The sequence below is a fragment of the Giraffa tippelskirchi genome, chromosome 3 (genome assembly GCF_054371585.1).
Source record: "Giraffa tippelskirchi isolate mGirTip1 chromosome 3, T2T-mGirTip1v1.2.pri, whole genome shotgun sequence".
Taxonomy (NCBI): Eukaryota; Metazoa; Chordata; class Mammalia; order Artiodactyla; family Giraffidae; genus Giraffa; species Giraffa tippelskirchi.
The window spans coordinates 48100495-48126616 of NC_137277.1; the positions used below are offsets into that span (position 1 = coordinate 48100495).

General features: G+C 40.0%; 1 protein-coding gene across 20 annotated transcripts in view; it reads left to right on the plus strand.

The window, feature by feature from the left end:
• AP2B1 (adaptor related protein complex 2 subunit beta 1) overlaps window positions 1-26122 on the plus strand; it is a 116157-nt gene that overhangs the window by 640 nt on the left and 89395 nt on the right. For 4 of the 20 annotated variants that reach the window (XR_014080632.1, XR_014080631.1, XM_081584448.1 and 1 more), the window contains exons 1-5: window positions 7823-7928; window positions 14595-14654; window positions 18807-18912; window positions 22380-22515; window positions 24182-24427. Coding sequence is in view for 18 of the 20 variants with exons in the window: in XM_081584448.1 (XP_081440574.1) it covers window positions 14618-14654; window positions 18807-18912; window positions 22380-22515; window positions 24182-24427 (525 nt within the window). In the remaining 2 variants the exon portion in view is untranslated. Of the gene's footprint in view, window positions 1-7822; window positions 8501-8946; window positions 9056-12766; window positions 12957-14594; window positions 14655-18806; window positions 18913-22379; window positions 22516-24181; window positions 24428-26122 lie in introns of those variants that run through there. The other 16 variants (XM_081584455.1, XM_081584462.1, XM_081584451.1 and 13 more) reach the window with 10 other exon arrangements.

Below are 26122 nucleotides of genomic sequence, written 5' to 3' on the forward strand. Positions count from 1 at the left end.
TACGGTGCTAAGACGGAAGGATGCTGATGAATTCTAACTAGCATGAATTGGGGCGGCTTGACAGAGAAGGTGCTTTCCATTAATCGCATGCCAAAATTACTGTAATTAACGTGACGATTTGCAAAGTGTTTTTACATCGTATGCAATTGCTTTTAGTTGCTGCTGCAGATTTACTGAATTTGGATAATATTGATGGTTAAAGTTCATCTCCTTCTTCAAAACGTTCCCCCAGTCCCTGGGGGAAAGCTAAAATAGAAGGTATTGTTTGCCCTAGAGAATCTTATGGTACAAAGGTAGTTAATTGGTTAACATAATGAGAACGCTCGAAAACAAGGTTTTCTTTTAGTTGTTTTAACAGGAAAAGTAAAATCTTGCAAGTTAACCTTAATTATATTTCCAAAAAATATTTTAAGGAATTCCCTGGTGGTCCAGGGGTTAGCACTCCGTGCTTCACTGCACGGGACACAGTCTCCATCCCTGGTTGGGGGAAGATCTCCCATGCCATGGGGCCAAGAAAAAAGTTTCACGCTCTGCTAGGATACCTGTTGGAGAAAGTCACATTGATGAACGATTTTACCTTACAGAGTTTTAAGGAACAGAGATAATGTATCTATATAGAGCACCAAGTTTTAGGTGCTTGATCAATGGTAGCTATTACAGACAGGCTTTTCTTAAGTGAACAGCAAAAGGACAAAGTTGAGAAATACAATCAACTAAGTCAAGTGGAAAGTTAAACATTTGTATCAGTTAGGGGTCTTTGGTTAAGAACAGAAAACAGGCTTATTTAAACTAAAAAAACTATTAGAATGTAGAGTAACTAACAAAATAAGGAAAGCCAACTCTAAAGGAACAGGAATTATACAGTTCTACTGGATGTTTCTAGCAAAAATTAGCAAAGTCTCACCCAGGGATCAATGTTGCAATAAATGAGCTTCAACACATTTCTGTCATTGTACTCATGATTCAGATTCCTATTGATTGACCTTAGGTTAAGATTACCTCTCCACTCCGTGTTTCACTCTTAGTCAATTAATAGTTCTTTGACAATATTTCAAAAGTAAACTGACATTATTACATGAGAAAAAAAGAAAGGCAGTCAGAAATAACAATGTCAGTTATTACAGCCAATAAATAATAAACACTTCATCACAAACCCCACTCAGGTTTATGGTATAATGAGATAGGATACACAAAAATTGATTGTGCTTATGTTAAAAGGTATCAAGAGCCATCAGATAGGTTAATATGGTGAGATTCATATGGTAATAACAGCTGGGAGAAATGAGGCTGTTCAAACTAGCTCCAACAGAAGCCCTGTATTGGCCTTTGTAACCAAAGGGAAGATTGTTTCTAACCTCACGTTTTATCTCAGCTTCTCTCTGCCAGTTGCTTTCTACTAGAGTGATGTAACCTGGTATCTCCTTGTATCTCGTAACAGGACCAGAAGTCCAATGACATATTAGGTGGACCTCAAAAGGTTGAGTACATTTGGGAAGAGTCAATCATGGTGAATCTGCCTGCAATGCGGGAGACCCGGTTTTGATCCCTGGGTCAGGAAGCCCCTGGAGAAGGAAATGGCAACCTACTCCAGTATTCTTGCCTGGAAAATTCCATGGCCAGAGGAGCCTGGCAGACTATGGCCATGGGATCGCAAAGAGCTGGACACGACTGATCGACTTCACTCACTCACTACAAAATGGAATAAGAGGGCTAGGAAGTGGGTGGCAGTGGGGGCTGGGAGGGAAGAACCTTTTAGATAGGGTAATCAGGGAGTGCTTTTATGAGATTACAGTTAAAACAAGACATAAATTATGAGCCAGTCATAACTCAACCCTGTATAGAGTTCAGTTCAGTTCAGTTCAGCTCAGTCACTCAGTTGTGTCCGACCCCATGAATCACAGCACGCCAGGCCTCCCTGTCCATCAACAACTGCTGGAGTTTACCCAAATTCATGTCCATCGAGTCGGTGATGCCATCTAACCATCTCATCCTCTGTCGTCCCCTTCTCCTCCTGCCCCCAATCCTTCCGAGCATCAGGGTCTTTTTCAGTGAGTCAACTCTTCCCAAGAGGTGGCCAAAGTACTGGAGTTTCAGCTTCAACATCAGTCCTTCCAATGAACACCCAGGACTGATCTGCTTTAGGATGGACTGGTTGGATCTCCTTGTAGTCCAAGGGACTCTCAAGAGTCTTCTCCAACAGCACAGTTCAAAAGCATCAATTCTTTGGCGCTCAACTTTCTTCACAGTCCAACTCTCACATCCATACATGACTACTGGAAAAACCATAGCCGTGACTAGACGGACCTTTGTTAGCAAAGTAATGTCTCTGCTTTTTAATATGCTATCTAGGTTGGTCATAACTTTCCTTCCAAGGAGTAAGTGTCTTTTAATTTCATGGCTGCAGTCACCATCTGCAGTGATTTTGGAGCCCCCCCAAATAAAGTCTGACACTGTTTCCACTGTTTCCCCATCTATTTCCCATGAAGTGATGGGACCAGATACCATGATCTTGGTTTTCTGAATGTTGAGCTTTAAGCCAACTTTTTCCACTCTCCCCTTTCACTTTCATCAAGAGGCTTTTTAGTTCCTCTTCACTTTCTGCCATAAGGGTGGTGTCATCTGCATATCTGAGGTTATTGATATTTCTCCCGGCAATCTTGATTCCAGCTTGTGCTTCCTCCAGCCTGGCATTTCACATGATGTACTCTGCATATAAATTAAATAAGCAGGGTGACAATATACAGCCTTGACGTACTCTTTTTCCTATTTGGAACCAGTCTGTTGTTCCATGTCCAGTTCTAACTGTTGCTTCCTGACCTGCATACAGGTTTCTCAAGAGACAGGTCAGATGGTCTGGTATTCCCACCTTTTTAAGAATTTTCCACAGTTTATTAGGATCCACACAGTCAAGGGCTTTGGCATAGTCAATAAAGCAGAAATAGATGTTTTTCTGGAGCTCTCTTGCTTTTTCGATGATCCAGGGAATGTTGGCAATTTGATCTCTTATTCCTCTGCCTTTTCTAAAACCAGCTTGAACATCTGGAAGTTCACATATTGCTGAAGCCTGGCTTGGAGAATTTTGAGCATTACTTTACTAGCGTGTGAAATGAGTGCAATTGTGCAGTAGGTAGTTCGAGCATTCTTTGGGATTGGAATGAAAACTGACCTTTTCCAGTCCTGTGGCCACTGCTGAGTTTTCCAAATTTGCTGGCATATTGCGTGCAGCACTTTCACAGCATCATCTTTTAAGATTTGAAATAGCTCAACTGGAATTCCATCACCTCCACTAGCTTTGTTCGTAGTGATGCTTTCTAAGGCCCACTTTACTTCACATTCCAGGAGGTCTGGCTCTAGGTGAGTGATCACACCATCATGATTATCTGGGTTGTGAAGATCTTTTTTGTACAGTTCTGTGTATTCTTGCCACCTCTTCTTAATATCTTCTGCTTCTGTTAGGTCCGTACCATTTCTGTCCTTTATTGAGCTCATCTTTGCATGAAATGTTCCCTTGGTATCTCTAATTTTCTTGAAGAGATCTCTAGTCTTTCCCATTCTGTTGTTTTCCTCTATTTCTTTGCATTGATCGCTGAGGAAGGCTTTCTTATCTCTCCCTGCTATTCTTTGGAACTCTGCATTCACGTGGGAATATCTTTCCTTTTTTCCTTTGCTTTTCGTTTCTCTTCTTTTCACAGCTATTTGTAAGGCCTCCTCAGACAGCCATTTTGCTTTTTTGCATTTCTTTTCCATGGGGATGGTCTTGATCCCTGTCTCCTGTACAATGTCACTAACCTCTGTCCATAGTTCATCAGGCACTCTATCAGATCTAGTCCCTTAAATCTATTTCTCACTTCCACTGTATAATCATAAGGGACTTGATTTATGTGATATATGAATGGTCTAGTGGTTTTCCCTACTTTCTTCAATTTAAGTCTGAATTTGGCAATAAGCAGTTCATGATCTGAGCCACAGTCAGCTCCCATTCTTTTTTTTTGTGACTGTATAGAGCTTCTCCATCTTTGGCTGCAAAGAATATAATCAGTGTGATTTTGATGTTGACCATCTGGTGATGTCCATGTGTAGAGTCTTCTCTTGTGTTGTTGGAAGAGGGTGTTTGCTATGACCAGTGCATTCTCTTGGCAAAACTCTAATAGCCTTTGCCCTGCTTCATTCTGTACTCCAAGGCCAAATTTGCCTGTTACTCCAGGTGTTTCTTGACTTCTACTTTTGCATTCCAGTCCCCTATAGGGAAGACAAGTAATAGGTAGGAGGGAGTGTTAGTAATAAAGCCCCTAGGATGGCAAACAGCTTGGAGTATTTGAGGGCTGCAAAACCTAGCAAGAAGTGAAATGAAGAGGAAATGAGTGACAAAAAAAATAAAATGATGTTAGAGAGGTAGACAGGAACCAAACCATTCATAAGTCATGGGAAGGAGACTGGATTTTAGTCAAAGTGTAATGGGAAGCTTTTGAAGGATTTATACACCAGAGTCATGACCAGGTTTATATTTTTAAGATGACCCTGTAATGGTTATGCAATTAGCTTTACTTTGTGTATGTTTGTCAAGCCTTACGTTTATGATGTATGCTCTTTTTGAAATGTTTGTTATACTTCAAAAAAAGTTAAATATCTGGCTGCTGTATGGAAAATGGTTGGAGGAGAGTTGAGTTTTCCAGTAGTTCAGGCAAGAGGTTATGGTGAATTGGACTAATGAGGTGAAAGTTGAGATACTTTTTGAAGGTAGAATTGACAACTTGGAGATGGAATGAATGTGGCTGTTAAGGGAAAGAGAGAAATCAAGAATGACTCCCAGGTTTTTGGCTAGTAATTTCTGTCAATGTAATTCATTGAGATAATTGCAATCTTAGCAAATATTTACATACTCCAAAGGCTTCCCAGGTACCTCAGTGGGTAAAGAATCTGCCTGCAATGCAGGAGACCCCAGTTTGATCCCTGAGTGGGGAAGATCTCCTGGAGAAGGGCATGGCAACCCACTCCAGTATTCTTGCCTGGAGAAACTCAAGGACAGAGGAACCTAGCGGGGCTACACTCCATAGGATTGAAAAGAATCAGACATGACTAAAACAACTGAGCTCAAGCACGGACTATTCAGAACAAGTCCTAGTCAACAACAGGGCCATATATTGCCTCATATTCCTCATATATATACTATGCGCAGGCATAGTTAAGTGACTTACGTAGCCTAATTCATTTCATCCTTATAATAATATTATGATTGGATATTACTATTTCTTCCATTTTATAGATGAGAAAACTAAAGAACAAAGAAATGGGGAAAACTGGGAGAAGGACAGTTCTGTCCAGTTCAGTCTCTTGGTCATGTCTGACTCTTTGTGACTCCATGGACTGCAGCACTCCAGGCTTCCCTGTCCATCACCAACTCCCGGAGCTTGCCCATACTCATGTCCATCCAGTTGGTGATGCCATCCAACCACCTTATCGTCTGTCCCCTTCTCCTCCTGCCTTCAGTCTTTCCCAGCATCAGGATCTTTTCCAAGAAGTCAGTTCTTTGCATCAGGTAGCCAAAGTACTGGAGTTTCAGCTTCAGCATCAGTCCCTTCCAATGAATGTTCAGGCCTGATTTCCCATAGGATTGACTGGTTTGATCTCTTTGCAGTCCAGTGACTCTCAAGAGTCTTCTCCAACACCACAATTCAAAAGCCACTATTCTTCGGTGCTCAGCTTTCTTTATAGTTCAAGTGTCACATCCATACGGAGAAGGCAATGGCACCCCACTCCAGTGCTCTTGCCTGGAAAATCCCATCACCAGAGAAGCCTCGTAGGCTGCAGTCCATGGGGTCGCTGAGTCGGACACGACTGAGCGATTTCACTTTCACTTTTCACTTTCATGCACTGGAGAAGGAAATGGCAACCCACTCCAGTATTCTTGCCTGGAGAATCCCAGGGACGGCGGAGCCTGGTGGGCTGCCGTCTATGGGGTCGCACAGAGTCGGACGCGACTGAAGCGACTTAGCAGCAGCAGCAGCAGTCACATCTATACATGACTACTGGAGAAGTACAGGTTCTATACAAATTAGGAAAATGAGAAACTGTTGGAAGTTTTTGAACGGGGGAAGAGTTATGAATCAAAGATTTTTCTGGTGGCATCTTCTTTACAAAATACAACTCTGTCTTCTGTGAATTGTACCTGGAACTAGGTTTTTTTTTTGTTTTTTTTTTTTTAACTCCCCACCCTATCCCATACTCTTATGACTTGGCATATATATAGAATTACTCAAAAGTGTTGTTAGCAATTTGGTGGTGAAGTTTGGGAAATAGGTCAAGGCCGGAGATAGGTTTTTAGGAGTCATATGAGTAGGAAAAATAGTTGAACCCATGGTATTGTTAAAGGGATAGTGTAAAGAAAATGTATGAGTGTAGAGCATAAATCCTTGCTACTCTCTCCCTCAAACACTATCTTATATCTCTTTTCTTTTCAGTCATACTTTTTTTATGGAGTTATCTGTTTTCATTCCCTTCCTCCCATTTATCTTCCAACTTCTGCAGCTTGACTTTTGCCTTCAATGTCTCTATGGATGGTCTCGGCAATGACATAAAGACCTTTGTGTTGCTAAATTCTTGGACACTTTTTGGCCCCTCCTTTTCTCTATAGCAACTGTTATTGTTGACCACTCACTCATACATTTAGTGATTCAACAAATTTGGGGGAGGTGGTGCTAGGCCTCAGAGATGTAGTATTGATATTCATTTGCTGTACTTTCATCGAACTCTAAAAACCTCCTAAATCATTATGACTGCCTTCTTTTCCTTCTGCCTGTCTGACTGCTTCTCAGTCCCCTTTGCATTTTGGTTTCCCAGCTTCTGCCTTAGGCTCTCTTCACATTCTTCTTCTTTTTTGATTAAAGACTTTATTATTATTTTTACTTAGAGCAGTTTTAGGTGGGAAGTTTTAGTTTTGAGGGGAAGATACAGAGATTTCTAGGTCTTGGTTTTTGAAAGGGACTTCTTTTGTGGAAGCAAACTACTAGGCTTCCCTGGTGGCTTATTGGTAAAGAACTCGCCTGCCAATGTAGTAGACACGGGTTCAATCCCTGGGTGGGGAAGATCCCTTGGAGAAGGAAATGGCAACCCACCCCAGTATTCTTGCCTAGGAAATCACATGGACAGAGGAGCCTGGTGGGCTACAGTCCATGAGGTCACAAGAGTCGGCCATGACTTAGCAACTAAAACAATGAATGAAGCATAGCTATTACATTATAGGTTTCTTACCTATCTAATCCGGTTTAAACTTCATAAACTGGTAAAAGTTACTATCATCGTCTTTATTTCACAAGTAAGAAGACTAAAGTTGAAGAGACAAGTAACTTTCCTAGTCACATTCAGGGCAGGGATTCGGACTCAGATGGATTCACACATAGATTTGAGGCCGTGTCAACCTCTTTTCCTTGCACCAGTCTCTTCCAGTCCCACTGCCCTTGTATAATTCTGGGCTGGATCACCACTGTCCGTGTATTTTAACTGCCCAAGGAATTAGCTGGGTTTTGTTGTTTGTTTTTAAAGAAAGCAACAGGCATTTCACTGACTGTTTAAGTTTTTAGAGAGGTCTTGTGTGAGGAAACAAATCCAGAGAATGTCAGTTTGTTTACTAGATTCTTTCGGATGAACTTCCTCGGAAGCCCAGAGCTCACATCTCTTCCCCACGGCGCAAAATTTTTCCGTCTCCAAAGCGACAGAGTCCCTCCTTTCTCGTTCTCTCGCGCGTCTGGATGACGTCACGTGGCGAGGCTTTCTGACGTAAGAATTTCCTGTCCACCATCTTTGTCCCTGGCAAAGTGGGTTTTGCGCAGTGGCTTAGACCTGGAGAAGGAGTCGTGACGTGCAGGAAACCATTGCAACATCGCTCGGGCCGTGCTCTCTGGCCGCTGCTGCCACCCCCGCCCTTGCCTACGGTGAGTTGTAGGCGGCTAACTTTGGGGTGTGTCCCTATTTGATGGGGATGGGGGATTCCCAGGCTTGGTTGGAGACAGGCGGAGGAGAGGAAATCCGAGGACCGTGACCGTTGAAGATGGAGTGAGCCGTCGGGTGTGACCGTTGTGAGGAAGAGGGTTGGAGAAAAGGACTCCACCGCTGGGGCGGGGCGAGGGAATCCTCGGGCTGGCAATTGGGAATTGGGGGGCAATGGGGGAAAGATATGTTCGAAGTCGGGGGGTTAGGAGGGTCAGAGGCCAGGGGTGTGGCTGGCGGAGATCGGAGGCCGAGGAGAGAACCTTGCTTCTTCCCGGTTTGGCGTCGTTCTCTGAAAGGCTAGGACATGCTCAGCTGAAGAAAGGGAAGAGGGGTTCCCCAGAGCTTTGCTCCTAGATGGGCAAACTTCGCCGTCGTCCGTCATTTGAGGTTAAGAGACGCCTCTCCTCCGCTTCGTAATGGAGGAACATAGCCGTAGAATTTTGACCACCTCGGGAAAGAAGTGGAATTCCTGACACCAGAGAAAGGGAAGAAAAACCCAGAGAATTGACCTGATGTGAGAGAGGGGGAAGCTCGTGGGAGTAAATCTTAGACCGGAATTTTTTCTTCGGGGTCTTAGAAGGAACGGTCTAGTTTGAGAAAGGCTGTAGATTAAGACAGAGGGAAAGAAACTGGAACTTCCTGTTAATTCCATATTTTTTTGAATCCAAAGAATTTATTCATGCTGTTAGTTTTTGCAGCATTCTTCTATTTGGGGGCAGACTTTTTTTTGTTGTTTAACTCCATTAAGAAGCGGTGTGAATAAAGTGTGGCTGCTTCATTAAACTTTTGACTTTTAAAGGTTTTAAAAATGCCAAACACTGTTAACAATTATTGTGGTTTAAAAGAGAAAGTAAAGAAAAACGCGATAAGTTTAGAAAAGACTGAATGACCAAGAAAGTGGTCTCAGTGAGGAACAATTTAAATTATTAATCACCTTCCTGGTATACTTCTGTTGCTTAGCCTCAGGGTACACTTACAAAGTAATAATAGGAAGCAGCAGATGAAGGAGATGCAGCTGTACAAGAAAACGTGTAACACATTGCCAGTGGTGACTAAGCGTGGTGGGAAGGTGAGAACTGTTTACAGGTATTTGACAGTTTAAACTCCCAAAGAAGCAGAAAGTAGAGTGTGTTCTGCAGATAGCTTCACTGAAAGTTGGGTGGTAAAATTAGTATAAAGCTAACATTCTGTGAGGGCTTCCCTGGTGGCTCTTTGGTAAGGAATCCACCTGCCAATGCAGTAGGCGTGGGTTTGATCCCTGGCTTGGGAAGATCCCCTGCAGAAGGAAATGGCAGTCCACTGCAGTATTCCTTCTTGGGAAGTCCCATGGACAGAGGAGCCTGGTGGGCTACAGTCCATGGAGTCACAAAACAGTAGGATGTGACTTAACCACTAAACAACAATATTCTGTGACTTAAGGGACTAAAGAAACCCCGGTTCTTCCATCCTTTTTTTCCTTCTTTACACACACCTGTATTTTCAGTCAGTTCAGTCGCTCAGTCGTGTCTGACTCTTTGCCACCCCATGCACTGCAGCACGCCAGGCCTCCCTGTCTATCACCAACTCCCAAAGTTCACTCAAACTCATGTCCATTGAGTCGGTGATGCCATCCAACCATCTCTTCCTCTGTTGTCCCCTTCTCCTCCTGCCTTCAATCTTTCCCAGCATCAGGGTCTTTTCAAATGAGTCAGCTCTTCGCATCAGGTGGCCAAAGTATTGGAGTTTCAGCTTCAACATCAGTCCTTCCAATGAATATTCAGGACTAATTTCCTTTAGGATGGACTGGTTGGATCTCCTTGCAGTTCAAAGGACTCTCAAGAGTCTTCTCCAACACCACAGTTCAAAAGCATCAATTCTTCGGTGCTCAGCTTTCTACCTGTATTTTAAAATATTACATTTTAGGCACAGTTCTGAATCGAGCTGAACAAGGAATGAATTAGGTAGGACACATTTTCCTTTCTTCCTTCTTTCCCTCCTTCCAGGCGTAAGTTTTCCAGAGTTTATTTCAATTAAGAATTGGATGTAAAACTTTTGACCTTTTTTCTTACTGTATGATATTAGCGGAGTACTTTGTTCAGTTCAGTCTCTCAGTCGTGTCCTACTCTTTGTGACCCCATGAATCGCAGCACGCCAGGCCTTCCTGTCCATCACCAACTCCTGGAGTTTACCCAAACCCATGTCCATCGAGTCGGTGATGCCATCCAACCATCTCATCCTCTGTCGTCCCCTTCTCCTGCCCCCAATCCTTCCCAGCATTAGGGTCTTTTCCAATGAGTCAACTCTTTGCATGAGGTGGCCAAAGTATTGGAGTTTCAGCTTCAACATCAGTCCTTCCAATGAACACCCAGGACTGATCTCCTTCAGGATGGACTAGTTGGATCTCCTTGCAGTCCAAGGGACTCTCAAGAGCCTTCTCCAGCACCACAGTTCAAAAGCATCAATTCTTTGGCACTCAGCTTTCTTCACTGTCCAACTCTCACATCCATACATGACCACTGGAAAAACCATAGCCTTGACTAGACGGACCTTTGTTGGCAAAGTAATGTCTCTGCTTTTAAATATGCTATCTAGGTTGGTCATAACCTTCCTTCCAAGGAGTAAGCGTCTTTTAATTTCATGGCTGCAGTCACCATCAGCAGTGATTTTGGAGCCCCAAAAAATAAAGTCTGACACTGTTTCCTCTGTTTCCCCATCTGGTACTTTGTAGTCATTTTAAAATGGAAATAAAAGGTATGTCTGTTGTAATGAGTTATCTGTTGTAATTTCGTATGCAGTAAATGATATATGAAGATGCGTTATTGAAATATCTAATTAGCACTTCTCATCTTTATGCTTGTAATGAAAGATTATCAGAATGACCTGTCCGCTTTATGATTTGGTTAACTCTGTTCACTTTTTCCCTACGGGCACCAGCTGTGTAAAGTCCAACTTCATGTGAAGAGAGTGGATTTAGTGGCCTCACCAACTCTAAATTAGCTGCTATTTCCCAGAGAGCCATTTGAAATTAAGACCCCTATTAATTTTTTCTGGCCTTATTCTCTTTAGGGGCACCAGAAGGAAGGAGGAATAGTTGAGAAGGGAAAACCTTCACAGCCTATATTTAGTAGAAACTAGGCTATGTTAAATCTAGATGTGTAATCCTGTACAGAGAGGCCTTTTCTGAAATGCAGTGACATCACATTCTGGGCTAGGAAAGTTAGAGAAATTGTGCTTTTGACTCTGTCAGCCTTATTTATTTTTTAAAACAATGTCCTGAGGCCGTACCTCAAGCCCGTAGAGCGGCGATCAGTGACTTTGTCTAGTTTGATCTGGTAAAAAGGTAATGTGAGTTCCAGTTCCATGTTGGCTTTGCTTTGCCCTGGCTCTCTCCTGAGGAATAACTTCTCTCCCACTCCCCAGACCTTGATTTTTTTTTTTTTTAATTAGAGTATAGCCAATTAACAATGTTAGTTTTAAGTCAGCAGAGCCACTCAGCCATACACATACATGTATCCATTCTCCCCCAAACTCCACTCCCATCCAGGCTAGATTTTTGAGATTTTTCAGCAAATACTTGATTTATTATTTGAGCTCTATCTTTATCTTGGCTGCCTTTTTTTGCGGATTGGGGCTTCTAAAACAGACTGTAGTTTTCACCATCCTATGCTTTAGAGAATCTATGTTCATCTCTGGCATGTGATTAAGTGTCTCATTTAAAAATATATGCATATGCATCTTTTGAGGTGAAATTCACATAAAATTAACCGTTTTTGAGTGAACAGTTGGGTGGCATTTAGTACATTCACAGTATTGTACAAGTCTGTCTCTTTATTTTTGTTTAGTTTTAGTTTTATTTTTTTTGGAGTTTCTTTGGCTTAAGGCAGGAGCTAACATAAATGTTTCTCTGCTGGTATCTGTAAGGGATATTACATTACTATTGTGTAGGACAGAGTGAAGGAAGAGAGTGGTGAGTTTCTCCCTTCTCTTTAAAAGCAGGGATTTTAATTGAGTATCTAAGATTATGTACTTGACTCTCTCCTCTTCCCTGAAGTTTTATGGTTGGGTACATTATTCCCTAGTTAAGAACACTTGGTGCTCACAATGGATAGGACAGAAATCTCTTTCTCAGTGATAAAGATTGTTAGGGGAGGTAATGAAATTGTGTGAGTCACTAATAAAGGTAGAATTTAAGACTAGGTTAATTTAGTGTGTAACAGATTGTGTTGAAATTTTCTGTTAGAAATTTATATGCACGAATGTGTCAGAGCTTCAGGAAACAAAACAATTTGGGGGGCCCTTTTCAAAGAAACAATGAAAAATTCCAAGCAGCTTTTGTTTTTAAATTTTGAGCAAGTTTTAAGCTTTGATGCTCCCATAGACGGAGAAGGCAATGGCACCCCACTCCAGTACTCTTGCCTGGAAAATCCCTTGGACGGAGGAGCCTGGTAGGTTACAGTCCATGGGGTCGCTAAGAGTCGGACACGACTGAGTGACTTCACTTTCACTTTTCCCTTTCATGCACTGAAGAAGGAAATGGCAACCCACTCCAGTGTTCTTGCCTGGAGAATCCTAGGGACGGCGGAGCCTGGTGGGCTGCTGTCTATGGGGTCGCACAGAGTCGGACACGACTGAAGCGACTTAGCAGCAGCAGCAGCAGCAGCTCCCATAGAATTTAGAGTGGCATAATCACATCCTGGAGAGACGATAATGGCCTTGAGCTATGGCCCTCCTGTCAGGCGCTAGCAACCATTTCTGTGTACTGGTTTTCCTCTTTGTGTATGTAAGTTCTTGGGCTTTCCAGGTGGCTCAGTGGTATAAAGAATCCACCTTCCAGTGCAGGAGACGCGGGTCCCTGTGTCAGCAAGATCCCTTGGAGGAGGAAATCGCAGCCCACTCCAGTATTCTTGCAAGGAAAATCCCATGGACAAAGGAGCCTGAAGGGCTGCAGTCCCTGGGATTTCAAAGAGTCAGACTGACTGAGCACACAGTGTGTAAGTTCTTAGATAATAACTTCAGATTTATTCCCAAGTCTTCTATGTGAAGGACTCCTTTCTTCAGTTTGCCCACTTCACATTTAGTGTACATTGTGAATGGATTAAATGATTATAACATTCTTTGAATTTTTGCCAGAAAGGCATTATGAAAATATTACATAAGGCAAGTCTTTGTTACAGATTCACTTTAAATTGTAACAAATATGCTGAAAACAGAAATTTCTGTTTTCTATAATGATTTATGTGAGTTCTAGCTCACTTCTTTTAACACAGTAAATTCAGTGAAATTCTGGTACCATCTAAAGCACTATTGTATATAAGGATCAGGATTATAAACATTAAGTAGCTGCTTGGAAAGGTAACAAATGAGTCTAATTTCTCTTAAATTACCCAAGTAGTACATTTTAGAGAACAAAATTGAGCCAAGCTCTTGTCACTACTTCATGATTTTGTGGCTCTTTTTTCCTTAATTACATTGATTTGTTTAGTACTTAGGTCTTTTCTCTCAGATTCATAAGTACCATTGTTTGTAAAGGTGTGGTCACTCAAATTTGCCAGATGTATTATCACTGATGTTGTTTTGACCTGAAAGTAATGAGCAGGTACTGGGGCATCTGTCCTAAATTCGTTGATAAGTAGTATTAATAATGGTGGTAAAAAAGAAGATACCTTTTTTTAACTGCAGAAGGAACATTATTAAAAGAGAAATTTAACGTATTTGAAGAAGTCAAGTACTTTGGACAAAGTCTTTAGAATTTCTCAAATCAGAAAACACTGATTCATTGTTTGGGGAGAAATGTGATTAGTCCATGCTGTTTTAGTTTTACCAGTAAAGCCTTATGTCAGCTGAATTAGTTCTGGAAATTGGAAGGGAAAAGTTAAAGTTCAGGCTGGCACCCATGTTCTTTTAAGTTTTAATATCAGTTCTGATTGTTTTTAGTACTCAATGTGACTAAGCAGATATCTCAGTTCTTTGCATTGTTTTTAAGTGTAAACTGATACCATTTCTTTTGGGGAATACTTTTGGGGTAATTGTAGGTTGTTGGAAATATGAAAAACAATTTTTAAGGCCTCTCTAGATGTTTGTCATGAAAGAATATTGTCCTACTAATTTAGACTTTCCTTTTTTTTTTTTTTCTGAAAGAGATTCCTTTTATTGATACATGTGGTGGTGAATAGATTGATATAATTATTTTCTCTTTCAGTTTTTCTATGCTTCTAAGAGACTCTAAGTAAGTCAGATTTGCCTTAATAGAAAGTAATAAGGGGATCTTTCAAAACAAACTTTGTCTTAAGTATTGGAGTGGCTAATGGAGATACATTTACAGAAAGATCTAGCTTTAGGTCTTGGAGGCTCTGAGGAGATAATTGTGGATAAAATCATAAAGCCGTGATGGGTTCAGATTTTTACTCTCTTCCATTAGGCCTTTGGATTTTGCTCCAGTTAGCTTTTTGACACAAGAGTTTCATTCTTAACTATCCTTGCATCCCTTTGGATCACCCATAAGGGTGGTAAGGATGAAGAGACTCATTGTGGAATTCAGATATTCTCATATATAAATGTTCTTAAAATTAGTTGAATCCCTTGCTGGACCTAAATAACTTAGATAAAGGTATTCTTTGCTCTTGCTCTAGGTGCACATTAAAGATCCAAAACCATGACTGACTCCAAGTACTTCACAACCAATAAAAAGGGTAAGTATGAGAACTCAAAGCCTTTTTTGAAGATTCTTCAAAAATGATGGTGTAAGATTGCTTCAGGTAGAATGCTCCTGATCTCTTCTTCAGAGATGCATGTCTTGGACCATCTCATTGGGAATCTGCTACTTCTACAGAAAGGTGTATTGTATTAGAGTGTAGGTTTTTAAAGATACGACTGTAACGCACATCATTTTGACTTGAAGGTTTTAGTGAAAGGAAGAGATCCAACATTGAGCCACTGAAGACTGATAGATCTGAGGAGGGTGAAAGAGGAAGAAGCACATTTATTCTCTTTTTTAAAAAAATTGAGTGTAGTTGGTTTACAATGTTGTATTCGTTTCTGGTGTACAACAAGAGTAATTCAGTCATGTGTGTTTGTGTGCGTGTATTCTTTTTCAGATTCTTTCCTGTTATAGGTTATTACAAGATATTGAATATAGTTCCCTGTGCTGCTCAGTAGGACCTTGTTGTTTGTCTGTTTAATATATAGTAGTGTGTATCTCCTAATCCCAAGGTCCTAATTTATCTCTCCTCACTCTTCCCCCCTGCTTTGGTAACCATAAGTTTGTTTTCTGTTTTGTAAATAAGTTCATTTGTATCATTTTTTTTTTAAGGTTCCACATACAAGTGATATCATATATTTGTCTTTCTCTGTGTGATTTAACTTCACTGAGTATGGTAATCTCTAGATCCATCCATGTTGCTGCAAATAGCAGTATTTCGTTCTTTTTTATGGCTGAATAACACTCCAGAGTATATATAGGTCACATCTTCTTTATCCATTCATCCGTCGATGGACACTTAGGCTGCTCCCATGTCTTGGCGATTGTAAATAGTGCTGCTGTGAACATTGGGGTGCGTGTATCTTTTCAAATTAGAATTTTCTCTGGATATATGCCTATGAGTGGAATTGTTGGATCATATGGTGACTCTAGTTTTCTGAGGAACTCGCATACTGTTTTTCATAGTGGCTGCACCAGATTCTTTTTTTTTCTCCTTGGAAATAAACATTTTATAACAAGGAGTACTATTAAAGCAATATAGTAATAAAAAGTAAAAATAAAAGTTCTCTCCCTCTCTATTCCTGTTCCTGATGGGAACTTGATGTGTATCCTTAATCTTTCCTGTGCATATATTAATACATATGATTGAAAAAAATTTTAACCACAAAAAAAAGGTGATACAAAACAGTGCATGGAAACTTGATATTTTCTTATCTTTGCACTCATGCATTATTTTGCATGACCTCTTTTGTTAAAGATAAAAATGATGTGATGCACTGAAAAGCACATACCATCATTTATGAATTACAGCTGCCAAAATGCGTAACTTCAGTGTAATTATGAGAAAATACCCATGATAACTGAGGGTGTTCTTTAAAATGACTGTCCTGTGCTTTTAAAAAATGTCATTATAATGAAAGACAAAGGCTGACCAGCTGTTTCAGGTTAAAGGATACTGAGACATGACAGTAAATATAACACATGATCCTTAATTGGATTCTGGCCCAAGGGGGATAGGGGTAAAATTACTATAGAGGACATTATCAAGATCATTAAGGCTATGTAGATTAGATAATGTATTCGTGCTCAATTTCCTGATTTTCATCATTGTATTATGGTTATGTAACGTAATTCCTTGTTCTTAAAAATTATACACTGATATAATTTAGGGCTAAAGAGACGTGATGTCTATAGTTTGTTGAATGAATCAGAAAAAAGTTATTAATATATAAAGAAGTATGATAAAGCAAATGTGGTGTAACATTAGAAACTGGGGAGTTTTACAGATTTTCTGTAAGATTAAAATTATTTCAAAAGAAAAAGAAAATGGGAGGGCAGGTATAGTGCCTGGAGCACCAGAAAGCTATCTAGAAAGCCCAAGCATATTTGTCATTTGTTCTGTCATTTGGAGTTAATTAAGGGTAAACAGGCTCTTCCACTATAGTACAGAAAACACCATAGAGCACTGCTTATTACATCAGCTGCTAGTCCATTGCTTTCAACCTTGCCGACACATTGGAATTGCCCAGTGAAAAAGAGGCGGTGATGTCCAGTCCTCCCCTGCACATGTCCTGATTTCTTTGGTCTGGGATATGACTTTGATGGGATTTTTAAAAGATCCCCAGATTTTTCCATTGTTTAGCTGAGATTGAGAACTATTGCTAGCTGCTTGGTAGAGTTGATGAAGGGGAGAAAGAAGGGGAAAGATAAGAATTTAATAAAGCAGTAGTATGTATGAGATACCTTGTCTCACTTAGTGCCCCTTGGCTCCACCCAGCTTCTTCCTGTTTATATTGCTTACACCTTAGAAAATCCTTTAGCCCTGGTCATTCATTTTCAGCTTTATTTCTGATTCTCTTATCATTCTGAAATGTATTTATTTCTTCCGTTAACATTTTGTGTGCTTTGATGACCTAGATGTTGTGTGAAAGTCGCTCAGTCGTGTTGACTCTTTGCGACCCCTCAATGCATGGAATTCTCCAGGCCAGAATACTGGAGTGGGTAGCCTTTCCCTTCTCCAGGGGATCTTCCCAACCCAGGGATCGAACCCAGGTCTCCCACATTGCGGGCAGATTCTTTATCAGCTGAGCCACAAGGGAAGCCCAGATGTTGTGATGACACAAAAAGATGTAATTTAAAAACTCACCTAATTCTTCAAACCTTCTATTATAATGGGTCCTGGTAACCTTTTTTTAAATTCAGGGATTTTTCTACAAGTTTGAGACTTACAGATGAATCACGCCTGAGTAAATACCACATTTTAAAAAATGGATAGATTGTGTTCCTTTTGCTTCCTGTAACACCCACCAGAACTGCCATGGAACATACTCTTTAAATTTATGCTATTAGAGCTGGAATAATTTCAGTTACATCCTGTTTTGATTCTTCGACTCCTACTGCTATTCACAATTCAGATTTTCTGAAACCCTGCTGCTTGTTCTTTACTTTTCCCAGAAGTAAATGATGGGAACCCTGAGAGCTGGATTTGGCAGCAGAGAACTTGGAGAAGAGGAGAATGACTCTTTCAAGGGCCCAGCTTTTCTGTTTGTGCTATTTTTATAGCAGCTGTCAAATAAAGGGGCGATTTTTGTCAAAATTTGTTTGCTTTGTTGGCAGTAGATCTTGATATAAGAAGCTTTTTAGTGCTTATCTTCTGTGCTTCTTACTGGTTTCATCCTTCTCATTTAGAGGCTTCAGCAGATCACATTGTTTGCTGCCCCTACTATTTCTATACTGGTGAGTGAGGCTGAAATGAACGTCAAGAACAATGGAAGAAAATGAGGCAGTACTCTAGATGGGAAGTGGAAGTGGCAGTAGTCAACTTCTTTTTCATAGTGTTATAGTATATTTTCTTTCTTTTAAAACCAGTTGAGAGTTTTTACCTTATTTCAGCTCCAGCTTTCTTAAGGTAGGTGAGCCTAAGCCTTAAAATAGTAGTGACAGCCCTGGCATTTCACAGTGCAGTCGTTGAAGATTGTACATTTAGAAATGACTGGTTTGTACCATTCTTGAAGCTTCAGGATGATTATTTCTGTTGTTAGCTTGATTGAACAGGATAGGGCTTTTAATCCCATTGACATCTTCAAGTACTGATTAGAGCAGTGATTTTCAACCCTGTATGTTAGAATCACTTGAGGAAACTTTAAAAAATATGAATGTAGAAGTTTTACTGTCTGAAAGTCTAATTTACTTGGTTCAGAATGGAGCCTGAGCATTGGTATTTTTAGATCCTTCCCGGGTACGAATGTGTAGACAATGTTGGAAAATTCTTAAGTTAAAAAAGTTGGGAGAAACAGTTCTAAGGCCAATTCTGTTACCTGCTAGCTCTGTGACCTTGGATCCTCACTTTGTGGAGTTGAGAGTAGTGAATGAAAAGTCTCTTCTGATTTGAAAACATTGATTTGTGAACTTGCTTCCTGCCTACATTTATTTTTTCCTCAGGACTTGGAAATTCTGATAGGAGATCATCCCTCAGATGCCATTCTCTCCCCATTGTAGAAAGATATCACATCTTTGCTTTTTTTTAAATCTTGTTTCAGTTGCAGCCTTGCCTCTGGTTAGCTGTTGTGGTGTTACTTTATATAGTGCAGTGTTGTGCTCTAATTTTCTGACCCTGGGACTTCATCTGTTTGTTCTCTTCTAGGAGAAATCTTTGAATTAAAGGCTGAACTCAACAATGAAAAGAAAGAAAAGAGGAAGGAGGCTGTGAAGAAAGTGATTGCTGCTATGACTGTGGGGAAAGATGTTAGGTAAGGGTGATCTCTCCTGCCTTGCTCACTTTAGACTCTTACTCTAGTGGCTTTTACTGCTTTTCATTTAAGGCTATTATGATAAGAATGTATAAGAATTAGTTTGTCCCACTGAAAACATTAGGAAGTGTACTTGATTTTATATTAACTCTGTGACCAAGTGTGGTGTTTTTAAAAGAGTGAAACCTGTTTCATTTCATTTGCATACAGACCTAGCATAAAACCTGAGAGCTGGCACAATTACAAATCTGTTGCTAAGGTAGTTTTGCTGCTGCTGCTGCTGCTAAGTCGCTTCAGTCATGTCCGACTCTGTGCGACCCCATGGACTGCAGCCTACCAGGCTCCTCCATCCATGGGATTTTCCAGGCGAGAGTACTGGAGTGGGGTGCCATTGCCTTCTCCGAAGGTAGTTTTAGAAGATGATAAAAATATACAGAGGAGCAGAAGCCCGTGTGTAGTTTAATTGGCTCACGCCAGTGCCTCAACTGTACAACTCTGCATTGAGTTGCTGAATTCAGGATGAAAATCAATGGTAACAAAATCCAAACGGTCTATTTTTTTTTCTCCCTCTTTTTTCCCTGTAATTAGCAGGAACATTTGGAAATAAGTAAGGATAGTCTGCAGGCCCCTGAGAATTCCTGAGATCCTTTCCATGAATTCCATGAGGTCAAAGCTATTCTTGTAATAATACTTAGGTCTTATTTGCCCTTTTCAATGTGTTGATATTTGCATGGCTGGTGCTGTATTATGAATTAAGGCAGTGTGCCAGACCATAACAGTAGTCACTGTATCCTTCACCACCATGTGCTTACAGGAAAAGAGGGCAGTTTCACTTAGGACTGTCCTTCATGAAGCACTACAAATTTACTTCAGTAAACCTTGAATCTGAGTTCAGGTCTTTTTAATATTCCATGTGATGAAACAGGAATTTGCGTAAAGTACTTCTGCATAGCAGAGTGTGACGGTTGATTTGAAAAAAAGCCCTTGCACAATTGTTTGACTTGGGAATACCATTCTATGTGAAAGAATGATTGACAGACAAAATTATATCAGACTTAATATTTGGGAGACATTTTATAAAAAATGAACAATGTGAACCTGTCACTTCAAGGGAAAAAATTTGACAGTAGATACATTTCGACTTTAAAAATTAGAGTGTTGGAAAACTTGTGTCTCCCATCATGAGCTTGATAGTTTCCAATACTTAGAGATTTTTCTGATGAGATTGGTGGTGAAATTAATGAATGTGATTATTTGGTGCTGTATAATAAAATATGACAAGCTAGAGATGACCTGCATAACTCATTGAACCAATGTTTTCCAAATAACCAGTGCATATATCATAAAAGTATGCATGGGTAAAAGATCCATTCAAAATAAATGCTTAATGAATGGATTTTAATTCAATCAAGTACTGAAAGTTTATCAATATGGTTTCAGATTCCATATTGCACCGAACTTTTAAGAAACTATGATTTGTGGACTAAAAAAGACAAAAGAAAAACGTATCATTTGTCTGGCTTTAATGTGTCGAAGAAGAACACCCAGTTATGTGAAAAAGCTATTAAAATACTCCATTTTGCAATTTATATATGTGTATGAAGATGTGTTTTCTTCTTAATACTTCAGTTAAGACAACGTTCTACGACGGGTTGAATGCAGGAGCAGATGTGAGAATCCAGCTGATTTTGCTTGAGTGAAAGTGTTAGTCACTCAGTTGTGTTTGACTCTCTGCAACCCCATGGACTGTAGCTCTCTGTCCATAGGATTTCCTAGGCAAGAATACTGGAGTGGGTTGCCATTGCCTTCTCTAGGGGATCTTCCTCACCCAGGGATCTCCTGTATTACAGGCAGATTCTTTACTGTCTGAGTCACCAGGGAAGCCCAAAGCCACGCCCAACATGGGGCTTGAACCCATGACCCTGAGATTGGGACTCAGTTTTTGCTTAAACTAGACATTAAAGATCTTGCCTGGAGAATCCCAGGGACGGCAGAGCCTGATGGGCTGCCATCTGTGGTGTCGCACAGAGTCGGACACGACTGAAGCGACTTAGCAGCAGCAGCAGACGTTAAAGAGATTTGCAGAAATTAAAACAATGTCATCTTAATTTTTAAAAAAAAGTAAAATAGATTTTTACTTTATAAAATATTTGTGTTAATATGAAGCACATTGATTTTCTTTTTATCAGTTGAGTCAAATGCTGCTGATAAGAAATGGATGAGTACAAGAATTTCAAGTAAATTCCAGCATCTAGTGGTGGAATGTTGTTGTTTTAACACAAACATCTGAGAAGGTTCTAAAGGCTAATGATGACCTTCTAATGTCATTAAGAAAAGGGAGAATCAAAGTGCATTGTGTCAGGCATGGTGATAGATGTTTTTAGTTAAGTGTTTTTGTTTTTTTTTAATAGTTCTCATATCTTCTGAACTAGAGGTTATTTTGAATTATAAGTTATTCCATGTTAGAGATCAAGAAAGGTATGCTCAGAGGGCTAAAGAAGAATCCCAAACTCATACAGCTAGTGGTAATGTAACTAGGATTCTAACCAAGTTTTGGGTCCCAGTACCCATTGCTGGTCACTGCCTTCATGGGTGTATGTATATAATAGAGTTTAAATATGTATATGCATACACATGGGCTTCCCTGGTGGCTCATCTGGTAAAGAATCCACCTGTCGATGCAGGAGATGCAAAGGATTCAGGTTCAATCCCTGGATTGGGAAGATCCCCTGGAGAAGGAAATGGCTACCCATTCCAGTATTCTTGCCTGCAGAACCCCATGGACGGAGGAGCCTGGTGGGCTATAGTCATAGGGCCGCAAAAAGTTGGACATGACTGAGAGACTAAAGACGCATACACACACATGTTCAGGACTGTTTTGTTTTCTGAAAATGGTTAAAATTTTGAACAAAGGCTTTATCTGAGAACTGTTTTAATAAGGACACCAACCACATAAGTTCCCACTGGTTAGAGATGGAAGAATATGCACATTGAAAAGCATAACAACTGTAGTGCTTTGAAACTGCAAAGAATTGGTATGAAGAATACTGTTAACTTTTTTTGGTGACATAGTGATTTTTTTAAAAATTTATAAAGAGATACACTAAGATGTATGTCTAAGATTTGTTTAGAAATGGTTTAGGGGACTGGGGGAGGGAAAGTGGGTTGAGGTTGTATATGAAACAAGATCAGGTATGAATCAATATTTACAGCTGGGTGATGGATGCATCAGGTTCATTAAACTGTCTCCACTTTGAAAATTTTCAAAGTAAAAGGTTTGTGAAAAATCTAGTTTTCAGTATCTTCTTGAGACCGTTACTGTAGTTTCTTTAGTAATTCATTTCTGTGATTATTATCACTGGATTCGTCCTCTCATGAGATTACTTTTTAAATTAAGGCTTTTTCTTTGTGTTCTATCCAACATCTTGGCACCAACATCACTTCACTTTCCCTTTCTCTCTTCTCAGCTCTCTCTTTCCAGATGTAGTGAACTGTATGCAGACGGACAATCTGGAACTGAAGAAGCTTGTGTATCTCTACTTGATGAACTACGCCAAGAGTCAGCCAGACATGGCCATCATGGCTGTCAACAGCTTTGTGAAGGTAACTTTTTCTCAGGGACTCAAGAACAGTTTCTTCTATCTCAGAAAGCCTTTTAAGAAGTGTCTTTTGATATGGTTAGTGTCTGCATTGCAAATAAGCAACCTCTGTTCCAAAAGAGGGCTTCTAGAGAAGTATTGGCAACAAGTAGGAATGTTCATGATTTAAGCATTCTGTATGCTGGCATTTGTCATCCAGTTTAGACCATATGGTGAGCCTTCTGTCAGCTGGGCTTGGTACATCCTTGCCAGATGGGAGAAGAAAGCCGGGTGAAATGTCACTCTTAACCTGCCATGGTTGGGCATGTCACTATTGAGTCAGTAACCTGGAGCCTTATCTATTTATCTTTGTAGAAAGTATGCTTATGTTTCAGAAGCAGTGGAAACTATAGAAGCTGCCTTTTAATTTTGATTTAATAAGTATTATAACAGTTGACTATTTTTTGTCATGGAAATTTTCAAGCGTACTCAAGTAGAGGAAGTAGTGGAGTAAGTTCCTCACTATCCACCTTGTGGTTTCACTAGTTACCAACCTGTGACCAGTCTCGTTTAACTTATACTCTCCAGACATGCTTTCCTGACCACCACCTCCTCTCCTACTGGATAATTTTAAAGCAAATTCCAAACATTCTAGGATGAAAAATCATTTAATCAACTGACCATTAAAGAAAGTCCTTAATACTATTGTATATCCTGTTAAAATTCTCATGATTAGATATGATGAACATAATAATAAGGTGGTTTCTATTAGAGATTGGGGATTTTTTTGGTTGTTTACTTGTTTTTTTCCTCTGTCTGGAATTCAGTGTACGTTAGAAGCAAAAATCAGACAGCATTTCTAAAATTAGCTGCTATTAAATTGTTTTGAAAAAAATAAACGTTATGCTTTCTTCTCATGGAATTTTTTTTTTCTATGTTTAGCTAAAAAATGTACAGAATCAAAATAACACTTCATTCTGTCTGATGATTCATAGATGGATGATATCACTGGAAAGAATTTAGTTTACATTTTTTGAAAGTTAGCTGGTACATAGGTTTATAAGGTTTAAAGAAAAATTTTAATACAGGGCAATTTAAGGGGTATTCCTTCACGATAAGTGTTCTATTAATGTTTGTACTGTATTTGGAGGCACTTGCTAGGAAAGGAGAATGTATGTTAATCAGGATTTTAGCAGATCCCTCTGCTGCTTCACTTAAGGAACTTCTGGGGGGCCCAGACCAGCTTTTGGAATCTCCTTTGTTTTCTTGACTGTAGGCCCCAGATATATCTAGCCCTCTTTTCTCCTTGATATTTGTGGAGTGGGACTCATCTTTCCAGTTTCTGATTTTTTTCCTGTACCAGAATACAAGCCCAAAGCCCTTTTCTCTTTTTAGAGCAGGTCCACTAACGGCCATGAGGATAGTAACACCAGCTATCTAAATTTCTGCCCAGCTCTGGAATGAATCCTACAGGGCATGTCTTCATTGTATATATAAAACAGTTAAATGAATCCCTAGCCTGATCTCTTTGAATAAGCAACTAAATTTTGTACTTGGAAAATGTGGGTTCTGATGTAGAATATAACTGGAAACCTACATTAATTAAATATTCTTTTGTGGCTTATAGAAATCAGACTGTTAGATTTTAGACACCAGGTACACCAGTAGTTGTCGATGATTGTTGTCTGTAGGACTGTGAAGATCCCAATCCTCTGATTCGAGCCTTGGCAGTCAGAACCATGGGGTGCATCCGGGTGGACAAGATTACAGAATATCTCTGTGAGCCTCTCCGCAAGTGCTTAAAGGATGAAGATCCCTACGTCCGGAAGACAGCAGCGGTCTGTGTGGCAAAACTCCATGACATCAATGCCCAGATGGTGGAAGATCAGGGATTTCTGGATTCTCTGCGGGATCTCATAGCAGATTCAAATCCAATGGTAATGTGTTTCCACTTTTTTATGAGAAAGCATTATTTAAAATGGGTGTCTTTAAAAAGCATGTTTAAAATAAATCTTTGGGACATTGAGCCATAGGTTAGCTATGTGAAGCATGACTTCCATGGGACCCAAAGATTGTCTGTCTCATACCCTACTGAGCTGAAAACCAAGTCCTAATATACAAATAGTATATGTATGCCATTTATTTATTTATACTTTTCATTATAGGAGTTTTCAAACATCTTCAAAATTAGAGTTACTGAATGAATAAATAAAATGAACTCAGTTACTATCACCAGGTTCAATAATTATTAATACATGCTAGTTTGTTGTACCTGTTTCCTTCTCCTACCCCCTACTTATATATGGGTAACTTAAAGATGTCACACATGAATGGGTCTCTGTTTGAATTTAATGTGTCATTATAATTAATAATAACCTTTAATAATCTTAACCTGCTTTTATACAACAAATGAAGAAGATTTGAGGAGATTTTCACAAGTATCTTTGAGAAAACTTTCAGAGAAAATTTAAGGTTACTTAGTAGAATTGTGAGAAACTGTTTCAGGAATGCCTTATGTTTTATTGTATCTTTCTTGAAGATTTTCCTAGAACAGGTGTTAGCATTAGGGATTATTAAATTGTTGGACCCTGCTGCCCTCTAAGTAGGAAAATTTTCTCATTTCCTTTGTTTGACATCTTGTTAAGAAGGTGCCTAGGAGGCAGAATTTAAGGAGGCATTCATTCCCAGGTGCCACTCTACCTGCGCAAGCTTGAGTAGAATACCTCTCTCCTGGCCTTAGTTCAGTTCAGTTCAGTCGCTCAGTTGTGTCCAACTCTTTGCGACCCCATGGACTGGCAGCACACCAGGCCTCCCTGTCTATCACCAACTCCTGGAGTTCACTCAAACTCATGTCCATTGATTTGGTGCTTCCATCCAACCATCTCATCCTCTGTCATCCCCTTCTCCTCCTGCCTTCAATCTTTCCCAGCATCAGAGTCTTTTCCAGTGAGTCAGTTCTTTGCATCAGGTGGCCAAAATATTGGAGTTTCAGCTTCAGCATAAGTCCTTTCAATGAATATTCAGGACTGATTTCCTTTAGGATGGACTGGTTGGATCTCCTTGGCCTTATTTTACAAACATTTAAATCATTTGTTTGAGCTCTTCATTCTTGTTATTTTAGTGAAGAACTGAAAAGCTTGGACTAAGATAAACACGTGTATATCCACATGCCTACTTTTGTTCTTGAACCCATACTTTTCATCTCAACTGTATGTCCTGTTTTTTTTGCCAGAAGTATTATGGCTGTTTTTGCTGGTTCTCCTTTTTATCAGTTGGGTCAAATGCTGCTGATAAGAAATGAATGAATGTAAGAATGCAAAGTAAATTCCAGTGTCTAGTGGTGGAATGGAAGGTATAGTAACTCAAACATCTGAGAAGGTCCTAAGGCTAATGATGACCTTCCTTATACCATTAAGAAAAAGCGGGGCTTCTCGGATGGTCCAGCGGTTGGGAATGTGCCTAGCAATGCAGGGGTTCGATATCTGGTCTGAGAAAATCCCATTTGCCGTGGAGCAACTATGCCCTTGCGCCACAACTGAGCCCTCATGCCTAGAGCCTGTGCTCTGCAATAAGAGAAGCCACCACAACTACGCACACCACAACTAGAGAGTAGCCCCCACTGCACTCGCAGC